Genomic DNA, 11,379 nt, shown 5'->3' on the forward strand with positions numbered 1-11,379 from the left:
TATGGTTTTCATGGGACCGTCTTTGCATGTTACTTGATAAACGTAACTGTTTTCTTGATTCATGTTCACACACTGAAGACCAAGCAAACGCTTACAATCCGACACAATTAAGTAATTAAATGACATTAACAACAGCTTCGGTGATGATTAACATTTGCTAATTATGATTTTTTTATGAATATCTTTGACCAGTAAACCATTATATAATGATGATTTGACTGGTAAGAAAGCTAATTTGCTAACTGCATAGACTGAGCAGTGCAGAAATGTAACTAGTTATCCTACATCGGATAACTATATAAACAATTTTGCCAAACTGTAACAGTGATATAGTGACTGACGGTGAGGTGTGTCAGGTCATGTGTTCAGCATGGACCAAGTGATGACAGTTTGTTATCAAGATAATGGTGTACTTCACTACTGCACAAAGTAGGTTTGTTTACAGGTATGAACAGTGTGGTGCAGCAGGCACATATCTCACTTGTTCTCACAGTAACCGAGTCTCTGTATGTGTGTATTCATTCTCACATCTTTACTCACACTCATCAAAATGATTAAATGATATTTGAATTTATTTTTACAGAACGCGAACTTTCCAAAATGATACATGTACACAACGAATGAGTATTGTGAGGAGGAGCGTAATGCCGACCAAGTACATTAACGTGATGTCGACTCACACAATGATACTAACCAAAGCTAATCCTCTTCTTCCGGTCATTTACAACCTAATGATAATGAAGGTATAATGAGACGTTACTGGGTAAGGACTGAGCCAGAGCAACAATCAGTAAAATCATCAGTGTTCTACGCTATCTTTGCTTACACAATGATGGAAGCTTTCGCTAAAAAATTCGATGATGAATTTGAGTAGTGTTTGTAACGATAAACCACAGAACTCATGACTGCACGTGTGAATGGTTAAGGTATGCACGTGCAAAGTAGTCGAACTGGAAGAGGAATTTAGTGCAAATAATGTAGTTATATTAATGTTCTTTGTAATGTAATTAGAGTCATATGATGGGAGGACTCTGAGAGAAGCAGGCCAGTGATAGCATCTACTACAAACCGCTGGGAAGATTGGAAAGCTGAAGTGACGTGAATAGTTCCTTGGTGGTTACGTGTCCCTCATGCGTGTGTGAGGTGGAGGCCTGAGTAATATAAGCTTCCGAGGGTTTCATTTACTAAAGCTTAGAAACACAAGAGGCTGAGGGAGAGTTCCTGTGGTACTCACACGATGCGCTACTGTTCAAGGAACATATGATCTGGTGTCCTGGGCCACAGTGGAGGTAGTGTACTGAAACTAACATTTAGTTCAGGAGAAAAAGTCATGCTTGAAGCTAAATTTTTTGCCTGGGTATTATCAAGATCTTATTTTTTTTTCTCTGGCGCACACACACACACACACACACACACACACACACACACACACACACACACACACACACACACACACACACACACACACACACACACACACACACTATGGATGATCATTTAGACTTAACTCTTTAAGTTGCTCAGAAACATAAAATTAGACCAAGCATAACAGACAACAGTTGATCAGACCAGAAAAACAAAATTGATGAAAAATCTGTTATTAATCATTGTAGAACAAAATTGTACAACAAAATGGATGAAAAATCTGTTATTAATCATTGTAGAAGTATGCTAGAAATCGTTGACATGTTTAGAAACCTTTATGTTCGGTCTGTTAGATATACAGGGTCGTGAGGGAAATGATAGATGCTTAGAGTCGTGAGGAAGATGATAGATTACAGGGTGGTGAGGAAGATGATAGATTACAGGGTGGTGAGGAAGATGATAGATTACAGGGTGGTGAGGAAGATGATAGATTACAGGGTGGTGAGGAAGATGATAGATTACAGGGTGGTGAGGAAGATGATAGATTACAGGGTGGTGAGGAAGATGATAGATTACAGGGTGGTGAGGAAGATGATAGATTACAGGGTGGTGAGGAAGGTGATAGGGTGATGGCAGGTGTACGCTGGCTTACGAAGATGATGTGTGGTCAGGGTTGTGAGGATGGTGTGACGTGCACAGTGGGTCGTGAGGATATTGATGTGTAGGCAACAACATCCCACTAGTTATCCGTCGTTTTTATGAAATAAATTTCTTACTAAAGACAAGATCTTCAATCAACATTTTGTATGAGGTATTTGGCACAGGGGTAGTGCATGAAGGTGGCTGAGGATACAGTTAAGTAAAATATTGATCGAATATTTTAATAGATTTACAAATATTTGGATACTAAACACAGAAGATTCTAATTTGCAGTTTATTTAAACTATGATACATTACATTTGTCATGTAGTTTAAGGGAATTATTACATTATTTGACCGTTTATGTTGTATCAGTTTCAGGAGTTACATTGCCCCGCAATGTTATGCTGTTTTATGCTGTTTTATTCGAACTCAACACCAAGGGCGCGTTGCTCCTCAGCGAAGCGGACCTGCGCAACGGCGTGGTCGGGGAGAGGGTGGGGCTTGGGCAGCAAGTCGGACTGGGGTTGGAAGCCGTTCTCGTCAGCGACGTAACGGACTTCGGCGACGCTGCCGTCGGGAAGGGGGAACCTGAGGTAGATGTAAGAGCAGATGTGTGTTCATGTAGGTCACTGCACATAGGGGATGGTGACAGATGACAAATGATAGAAACGAGTAGGAGGATTCAAGGTAGAAATTCTTTTTACTCAGATTGTCACTTGGATGTTGTTATACTTTATGATTTATAGATCACTATATGATACAACAACCTTCTCGATATATAATGATATTCATGGTCATATGTGTACTACAATTACCTGAAGACTCCCTGTATGTTGCTCTGGCCGTTTATACCAGGGGTGCCGGAGGCGTCCACGGCGATGCCGTTGTCGGCCTCGAAGGCGTAGTTGAAGTTGCCGTTACCATCGTCCTGACGGTCGTCACGGAGGATCTGTACCACGTCCTGCAACTGAGGGGCGCCGACAGCGATGGCAGCCAGGCAGGCGAGGATGACCTGTATGGGTTTGAGATGAATTACTGCCTCCCATCGTTAATCGAAAACATTTACTGTTGCGCTAACCAAACGTAATAAAAAAAAAACAAAAAGGTCGCAAATGCACAGATGTGGATTATCATGTCAAGCTTTGGAAAGAACCTTAAATCATTTCAAAGTGGAAAGAACTAAGGTCAGTCGAGTGATGGATAAGATAAAGCTTAGTGAGCGTCATGGGAAGGATGTCGTGTCTGGTAATGTATAGTAGGCCGGGATATTGGTAGATCTGATCAACAGGCGGTAGAAGACGGTCGTGTGTAAAGCTGCCATCCTGGGATGCTCATGCAAAACATACGACTCTACGAGAGAAAGATGATTCCTGGCACCAACATAGGACGCGTCATGCAGGTGTCACATACATTCGACTGAGAAATTATAAGTGATGGCACAAGTGTTGATGGTGGGAAAAGTAGCACTAGTGTAAGACACAGTAGAAGTTGTTGGTAAGTGTGAGTAGCAGGAGAGGCCAGGTGTTGGTGTACTCACGAGCTTCATGTCTGCTGTGTGAGGATGAGTCGAAGACGATGTCAGGCTGGTTGGAGGCGACCCTTATATACCCGAGGATGCCCCAACGTCGGCTTCCCCCCACCTCAACCCCAACACAAAGGTGGGTGGTGGCTCAGAGTTGACCGCACACACACACACACACACACACACACACACACACACACACACACACACGCACATGCGTGAACGCACTGGTGTTCAGTAAAAAAGGAAAAATAGTTCCAGAACGACTGTTCACTTCAAGAATCAGGATAAACTTTGCCAAACAAACATTACAAAATGTGTGGTAGGTGTGATGGGATGACCAGCAGGAGTGGCGAAAAAGGAGGTTGTGTGAGGAGGTGACGGTGGAGCAGTGACCGTGTCGGCTGCCTCATGAAGGGTGTGACTTGCTCTGTCTCATGAAACTCACTGTAAACAACATCTTTATACCGCTCTCATCCTTACTCCTGATTCTCACCCTTCCTCCCTCCCCTACCCTGATGCCCAGCCTAAGCCATACCTAGCATGGGTTGAGGTGCATGTATGTGTGTTTCAGTGCATACAGACATAGCAGTAATGACACGGCACATATACACAAGGTTAGGAGACTGGGCAACATGAGGGTAAAACTCGTAACACACAAGCTGTAATAACACACATACACACGTACGGTCATAATCAAACACTAACCCTTTATGTCATAACATAACAATAATTAGAGGAAATAAAGAATAAACTGATCATAAACGAAAACTAGAAGCCAGAGGATGAGTGTTGACAGATGGCTGGTAATATGACCTGAGAGGAGGCATGGCTGAGTGTGCTGGTCACTGCCAAATTAGAGGCCTGACGTTGTCATTTTCGGTAAGTTTCTCAAAAGTTGAACGTCGGCAACCGTTCAGTTTGTGTTTCTCTCTTCGAACTGTTGATGCTTCTGATCATCGATCGACTCGTGGCGTTATCATGGAAGACGTCCCCACAAGTTCGTCTTTCTTAGCATTGTAGGTAGGTAAACATGGCCTCACGTTGCTCGAACGCCAGCGGTACATTTAGATCATAATGCCTCGTCCTTTATCAGTGAACAGTGAGATATACCAAAAACGGAAGGTTTACAGAGATACTCATTTTGCTCTAGGATTACGTGGGGATAAGAATACTTCAGATCCAATGCAGGAAGGAACCTTGTGTGTAAGACTTAGGGGAGTGAGGGCGAAGCGACGGTCCACTATCAAGCGAAAGTATTGAGAACAGTATGAGACTTAGGTGTGGGCGCCTGGACGATGGAGGTCATTACGAACCGGTGAAATAAGAGATGACTGACACTTATTGGGTTCAACAGGAAAATAAAAAATAAACGAGAAAAACGAGAATAACGATGTCGCAGTTTCTCTGTTGCTTGGTGAGGTTCAGGTAATGGGGTCAGTTCCTTCATTTTTTATTCTATTTTGCAGATGTGTGTATCATGGTCTTTTATAACTACGTCTATCTGTCTATCTAACTATCTATCCATCTATCTATCTATCTATCCATCTATCTATCTATCTATATATCTATCTATCTATATATAAATCTCTCTCATACATATTTGCCATTTCCCACATCATCGAGGTATCGTTGAAAACAGAGGACTGAGAGGGAATATCCTCACTTGGCCAACTCCCCTCTTCCTTCTTTTGAAAAATTCAAAACGAGAGGGGAGGATTTTCAGCCCCCAGCTCCCTCCCCTTTTAGTTGCCTTCTACGACACGCAGGGAATACATGGGAAGTATTCTTTCTTCCCTATCCCCAGTTCTGGGATGACATTGAAAGCATGGAGAGTTCCTGTGGGAAACGTACTTAGTATTTCAGAAATTCACGATCGCCAACTGGATTTTTGTTATGATTTTTGATGACTGTGTGGCGTCGACCGGTGGGGTCCAGTGCGTGTGGCTTGAGTGGGTAATAGTAGCAAGTCTCTTAGTTTCGCTCGAGATGGTAACAAATAGTGTAGATTTTTGAGTGCTGCTTTTGGGGTATGTATATTGTATTGCCCCTTGGGGTATGTATATTGTATTGCCCCTTGGGGTATGTATTTTGTATTCATACTTGCTGTATTGCTCCCTGGAGTATGTATATTGCATTCGTACTTGCTGTGTTGCTCCTTGTGGTATGTATATTGTTTTTATACTTGTTTATTGCTCCTTGAGGTATGTATATTCCATTCAGGTTTTTAGTATTGCACTTGGGGTATGTATATTCTGTTCACACTTACACCATTGCTCCTGGGGGTATGTATACTTTATCTATACTTACAGTACTGCTACTGGGGGTATATCTACTAAATACTCACTTACCTTTGTGGAAAGAATGGCATGCCATTGTCAGATTAGAAGATTTAGCATGACTTAATCTCTCTGAATTACAGGATTTAACTCTCTCATGACTACATTTTGGACTTCATCTAATCCAGTTATTCCCATGCGAGTGTGAGGCAGAAACGGCAACATGACTTTCATGTGGATGTCAGTTTGCCAGGCATGAGTGTCAGTCGGCTCACAACGACGAGCTAAACTGAATGTGTGATGGTTCCTACATATGTCCCTATCTTCTGTACTCATTACCACCTCCAGTACTATACATATGTCCCTATCTTCTGTACTCATTACCACCTCCAGTACTATACATATGTCCCTATCTTCTGTATTCATTACCACCTCCAGTACTATACATATGTCCCTATCTTCTGTATTCATTACCACCTCCAGTACTATACATATGTCCCTATCTTCTGTATTCATTACCACCTCCAGTACTATACATATGTCCCTATCTTCTGTATTCATTACCACCTCCAGTACTATACATATGTCCCTATCTTCTGTATTCATTACCACCTCCAGTACTATACATATGTCCCTATCTTCTGTGTTCATTACCACCTCCAGTACTAACATGTATATAGAGAAACTATCCTTTGCAAATTAGGCTTTATTACAGATGCAGTACAAGAGAATTGGACATTTTTGTCGTAAGACAATATACGTCAGGTTCACCGATCGTAAGAGGATCAAATAGAGACGTCTTCTGCTTCAGTCTTGGAAAAAGGCTAGGATCACTGTCGGGCGTTAGCGCCTGACCCTCCTACCAAGTTCATCAAAGGTGATGCCCTCAGCACGCTGCCTCTCGGCGGTGGCGATCTGTTCTTGGGCGTGGTCAGGAAGGGGTGGAGGCTGGGGCAGCAATTCGGATTCGGGCTGGAAACCGTTTTCGTCGGCGAGGAAGCGGACCTCAGCGATCACACCGTCGGGTAGTGGGAATCTGAAGAGTTGAGGAGTTAGACCGAGGGTACTGATAGCTCATCATGTGATGATGACACAGCAAACACAATGTCAGGAGAAAATATCTAAGGAAACTTTAAATTCCAGAGGATTGAACTTCCTTCAAAATGATGTTCAAATTCTCACCTGAAGAAACCATCAATGTTGACCTGGCCCTCTGAGCCCGGGCTGCCGGAGGTCTCTACAACGATGCCATTTTCAGTCTCGAAGCCGTAGTGGAAAGTGCCGGCGCCGTCGTCCTGACGGTCGTCACGGAGGATTGCTATGGGCTGCGGTTCCTGCGGCTGAGGAGCGGCGACGGAGAAGGCAGCCAGGCAGGCGAGGATCACCTGTAGACGGCGAATGTACACATAGATAATCGGAGACGGAGGTACATTAATATGTTATTTGCACGACAAAATGCATGAATTTAGGAATGTATATATAAAACACTAAATCGCTATAAATGGATTGATAACGTGATAACTTCCTCCTATAACATGAGTCTTATCATGGTGTACTTGACAGTACATTTCTATACAAGCATCATAACACAGGTCAGTTTCCAGATGCCGGATGTACCTTTAAAAACGATCCGATTACTTTAGGGACACTGACACCTCCTCACACAGGAGATGCAAGTAACACATACGATGCTGATGGCAAGGTTAGGTACGAAAGCACAGATGTGAAGGTACGAACGCCAACCATGTCATTGTGATAACAGAATTAGTGTTACAGTGCGCAAACAGTGTGTCAGTGAACAATTCATAGGTAACATGGAAGAAAAACATTTTTTGCGATCGAGGATATCTTAGTGGAGGATGAATCACTGGTTAAATGCATGTCACACTTTGGTGATAGGAGTAACAGCGTTTCAGAAATGGTGTAGAATGTGATGTGGATGATACCAGAAGTAACTGAAGTTAAAGAAGTAGTCATGTAGGAAGATCCAGCGGCTCAAGAAATTATAGGGTAAACATACATGCCAGTTACCGAGGTGTGTGCAGTGACTGTGGTAGAATGGAAGAAGGTGTTGGTGACGACGGTGGGAGATGGTTGGATGGTGCCAGGCTACGCTATCATCATATGTGGCTGTTACAGAGTTGTAACTCGTAACGGCACCTGTCCTGCCCCACATCACTCTAGCTCTAACCTGACTACCTCTGCGTCGGGTAGTTTCATCTTACTGGTCGTGTGGGTAAAGGCGCCGGTAGTGTTAGTGGCAAGGGAGGAGAGACACTGGGGAAAAATGGGATGAAGGTGAATATGTGACTGATGAAGTGGATACAATGGTCGCTGAATGTGTTTGGTGTGTACTCACGAGCTTCATGCTTGCTTTGTGAGGAGGACGAGTCGGGGACGATGTCAGGCTGTGGAAGCTGCCTTTATATACCCGAGGCTGCCCGCTGCCACTTGACTGAAGGTGGGCGGGGCTTCAGGGAAAGGCAAGAGTTTCAGGGTGCGTAAGGACAGACTTAATGCATGTGTCATCAGGAGACGTAAGATTAGTATGAAAAAAATCAAAATATTTGCGAAAGGTTATGAGATTTGATAAGCCTTATGATGAATGGTCCCTGCGACGCCTGGAAGATAGATAAGTCCATCAACAGAAGCAAGTAGTAAAAACATATAAGAAAAGGTAAGGTGAAGAGTGAAGGTGAGTCTCCACGTTATCAGGTGGTGTACAGAGGCTTATGGTGGGGGTAACTGTGGTGCCTCTCTCACGACGAGATACACTGTCATCTGAACCAGCTGTTTAAGGTAATTGTGTAACTATATGAACGAGAACTAATTACATTAGATTGGAAATGATATGAATAAATGGTAAGTTGCAAATACATAGAGAACTCATTTGCAAGAATGAGTTCTTAACCTTCACTATGACAACAAACCTCTGTACGTTTAGTGACAAAAACTTGTGGATACAGAAGTGTTTGTAGCTTCGTGTTCTTTGTTTACCCTTCATTTGATGTATCTTTTCTCTGTATTCATCACCAGTCGAAAACTTTATGTACAACTGAGGCCTTTTTTTCTTAAATATTTTTGGTTTTAACCCCATATGATCTGTCATGGATCCCTTCCTTACCATCACAGTACGCGGACTGCAATTTCAGTGAGAGCATGGAACATCCTGCAAGTAACTGAAACACCAGAAGATGGTGTTCATTGACTGGTGGTTATAACGAACTTCGCGTTCTTACTGATCCTGGCAGTTGATTGGCGTACAGCTCAAATAACCAGACAATGATCCACCCATTTCTACTACGCAACATTTTTTTTTTTCCTGAGTTCATCAGTAATGTCAGATTCTCATAACTTTATGACGATGACAATGAAATGGTCACATTGCCCAGAGCCTTGAGTTGCTGTGGGATCGAAAGTGATGGCCGGACTCCAGATTGTACATGTTAATCAACGGAACACAATAAGGAACGACTGTTAGTGCTTGGATTATGTAGTTAATCTGAGCATACAGGTGGTCGGATCGGTCGTTTTCCTTCTTTATGGTTGCTCACCGTTTCCCGCGCTCGCGAGGTAGTGCAATGAACATATGAACGACATTCTCTCACGCCCAGTCCCTTGTTGTTATGTATAATGCACCGACGCCAGAGTTCACCCCATCCACAACCAAGCCCCAGAGACCTTCTCGTGGTTTTCCCTTACCACTTCAGTGCCTTAGTTCCGCTCAGCGACGGCGCACAGCCCCCTGTATACCATATCAATCCTATTCGCTCTATCCCAAAACACACCTCTCACCCTTGTGAATATTCAGGTCCTATGACTCAAAGCCTTAGAAACAATAGTTAAAGACGAAAAATCGTTAAATACTAGAAGAACATAGATTATTAACCTACCAACAACATGGTTCCCAGAACAAAAGATCATAGTCAACGAATCTGATTCAATTTTCTCGTCATATAGAGGATGAAGGAGACTTCTAGATATAATATAATGTTACATGCTTGGACTCACGTAATGCTCTTAATAAAGTACCACAAAACAGATTACTGAATAGAATTATTTTTCATGAAAAAGGAGATCAAGTCTTCGCGTGGGTGAGACTGACTCGAGAGAGAGAGAGAGAGAGAGAGAGAGAGAGAGAGAGAGAGAGAGAGAGAGAGAGAGAGAGAGAGAGAGAGAGAGAGAGAGAGAGAGAGAGAGAGAGAGAGAGAGAGAGAGAGAGAGAGAGAGAGAGAGAGAGAGATCAATATTATATGGGAAGCATCCGACTGATTTTACGCGTCTAATGGAGTCCTAAAATGTTCACTACCAGGACCCAGACTCTCCATCATATACACCATCGACCTAGAGATGAATCTCATTACAAGAATCTCGGAATCTGCCGACGACACGAGACAGCCAACCCCGTGGAAGACTGCCTGAAGATTCAGATGGATTCAGAGAAACTGACACAGAGGAGAGGGACATGACAGATGAATTTCAACACAGACAGATGTGATTTAATGCACATTGGTGTTGAAAATATAAATCATGAGAACAAAAGCTTGCTAATGCGGTACTTGAAGTTAAAGAAGAAATGGACCTTACTGATTATCGATGATGGGTAAGAATACGGTAGAAAAATACCTAGCTGCTTACAATACAGCAAACAGAGTGCTAGAAATGTAAACTGGAAAACAAAGGATACGTTACTGGTCCTCACTTGCAATATACTGTTCAGTTCTGGTCACCAAACCTAATCAGAGAAGAAGAAAGACAAGATCAGATCTAAACGAGAGCAAAGAGGAAAAACTTAACTACGTAAAATCATTCTCTCTAAGTAAGTGTAGCAGACGCTGACCTCTGATACAAGCTCTCAAAATGCCAAACAATTTCGTTAACCAAACCTACGGGAATTTCTTTACTGTAGTCAGAGATTCAAAGACCAGCAATAACGACGTGAAGATAAAATGAAAGGGATGTGACAGAAATGTGGGCAAACCTTTTTTCACATGAAGACTTGATCAAACCACCGCCGCGATGCACCAAACGCACACACCTTCCATTCAAGACGAGACAAGTACTACACTGATATCAGTTATTGATAAATGATCCTGTTTACCTTTACCCAAGTCTTTCTATTTCAGAATTCAGCCGCACAACAGAAGTTGCGAAACTGTCAGGGAACTTTTTCAGTCCATACTTTCGTATAAAATTTTCATAGCAGCATGTTCCCTCTATAGTGCACGATATGTTATTCTGATCTTATACCTACCGGCAATCGAGCTGGAGGGAGAGATGGGAAGGTGCGCTCAGCTTTAAAACACTGTCTCTACCACTATTTTCATGCCTTAACAACAGATAACCACGTTTTAGACCATGAAGGCTACTGCTATCCCTCCACTTGCGACATCCCTCCTCACAGTCAGTCGTCCTCTCCAGATGTCCACACCATTTCAGTACATCATGGTCAGCTCTCTCTCTTAATCATGCTCCGCTTACTGCCACACATATACTGTCGTTCCTTACTGCCACACATCTCACATACCTTCTTCCCCTACACGATCATCACTCCTCACACGACATATTGAT

At 42.9% G+C, this 11,379-nt stretch overlaps 2 protein-coding genes across 2 annotated transcripts; both read right to left on the bottom strand.

Moving 5' to 3' along the window:
• Nucleotides 1–2,285: 2,285 nt before the first annotated feature.
• Nucleotides 2,286–3,653, bottom strand: LOC139766748 (cuticle protein AMP4-like). The gene is made up of 3 exons (XM_071695669.1): nt 3,545–3,653; nt 2,823–3,019; nt 2,286–2,595 (listed from the first exon to the last, which is right to left on the bottom strand). Exons 1-3 carry the CDS (start codon nt 3,551–3,553, stop codon nt 2,427–2,429), a joined length of 375 nt encoding a protein of 124 aa, XP_071551770.1. The 5' UTR covers nt 3,554–3,653; the 3' UTR covers nt 2,286–2,426.
• A 2,846-nt stretch (nt 3,654–6,499) lies between these two features.
• LOC139766901 (cuticle protein AMP4-like) lies at nt 6,500–8,208 on the bottom strand. The gene is made up of 3 exons (XM_071695920.1): nt 8,168–8,208; nt 6,991–7,193; nt 6,500–6,844 (listed from the first exon to the last, which is right to left on the bottom strand). Exons 1-3 carry the CDS (start codon nt 8,174–8,176, stop codon nt 6,652–6,654), a joined length of 405 nt encoding a protein of 134 aa, XP_071552021.1. The 5' UTR covers nt 8,177–8,208; the 3' UTR covers nt 6,500–6,651.
• Nucleotides 8,209–11,379: the final 3,171 nt, after the last annotated feature.

The sequence above is a fragment of the Panulirus ornatus genome, chromosome 58 (assembly GCF_036320965.1).
Source record: "Panulirus ornatus isolate Po-2019 chromosome 58, ASM3632096v1, whole genome shotgun sequence".
Classification (NCBI taxonomy): domain Eukaryota; kingdom Metazoa; phylum Arthropoda; class Malacostraca; order Decapoda; family Palinuridae; genus Panulirus; species Panulirus ornatus.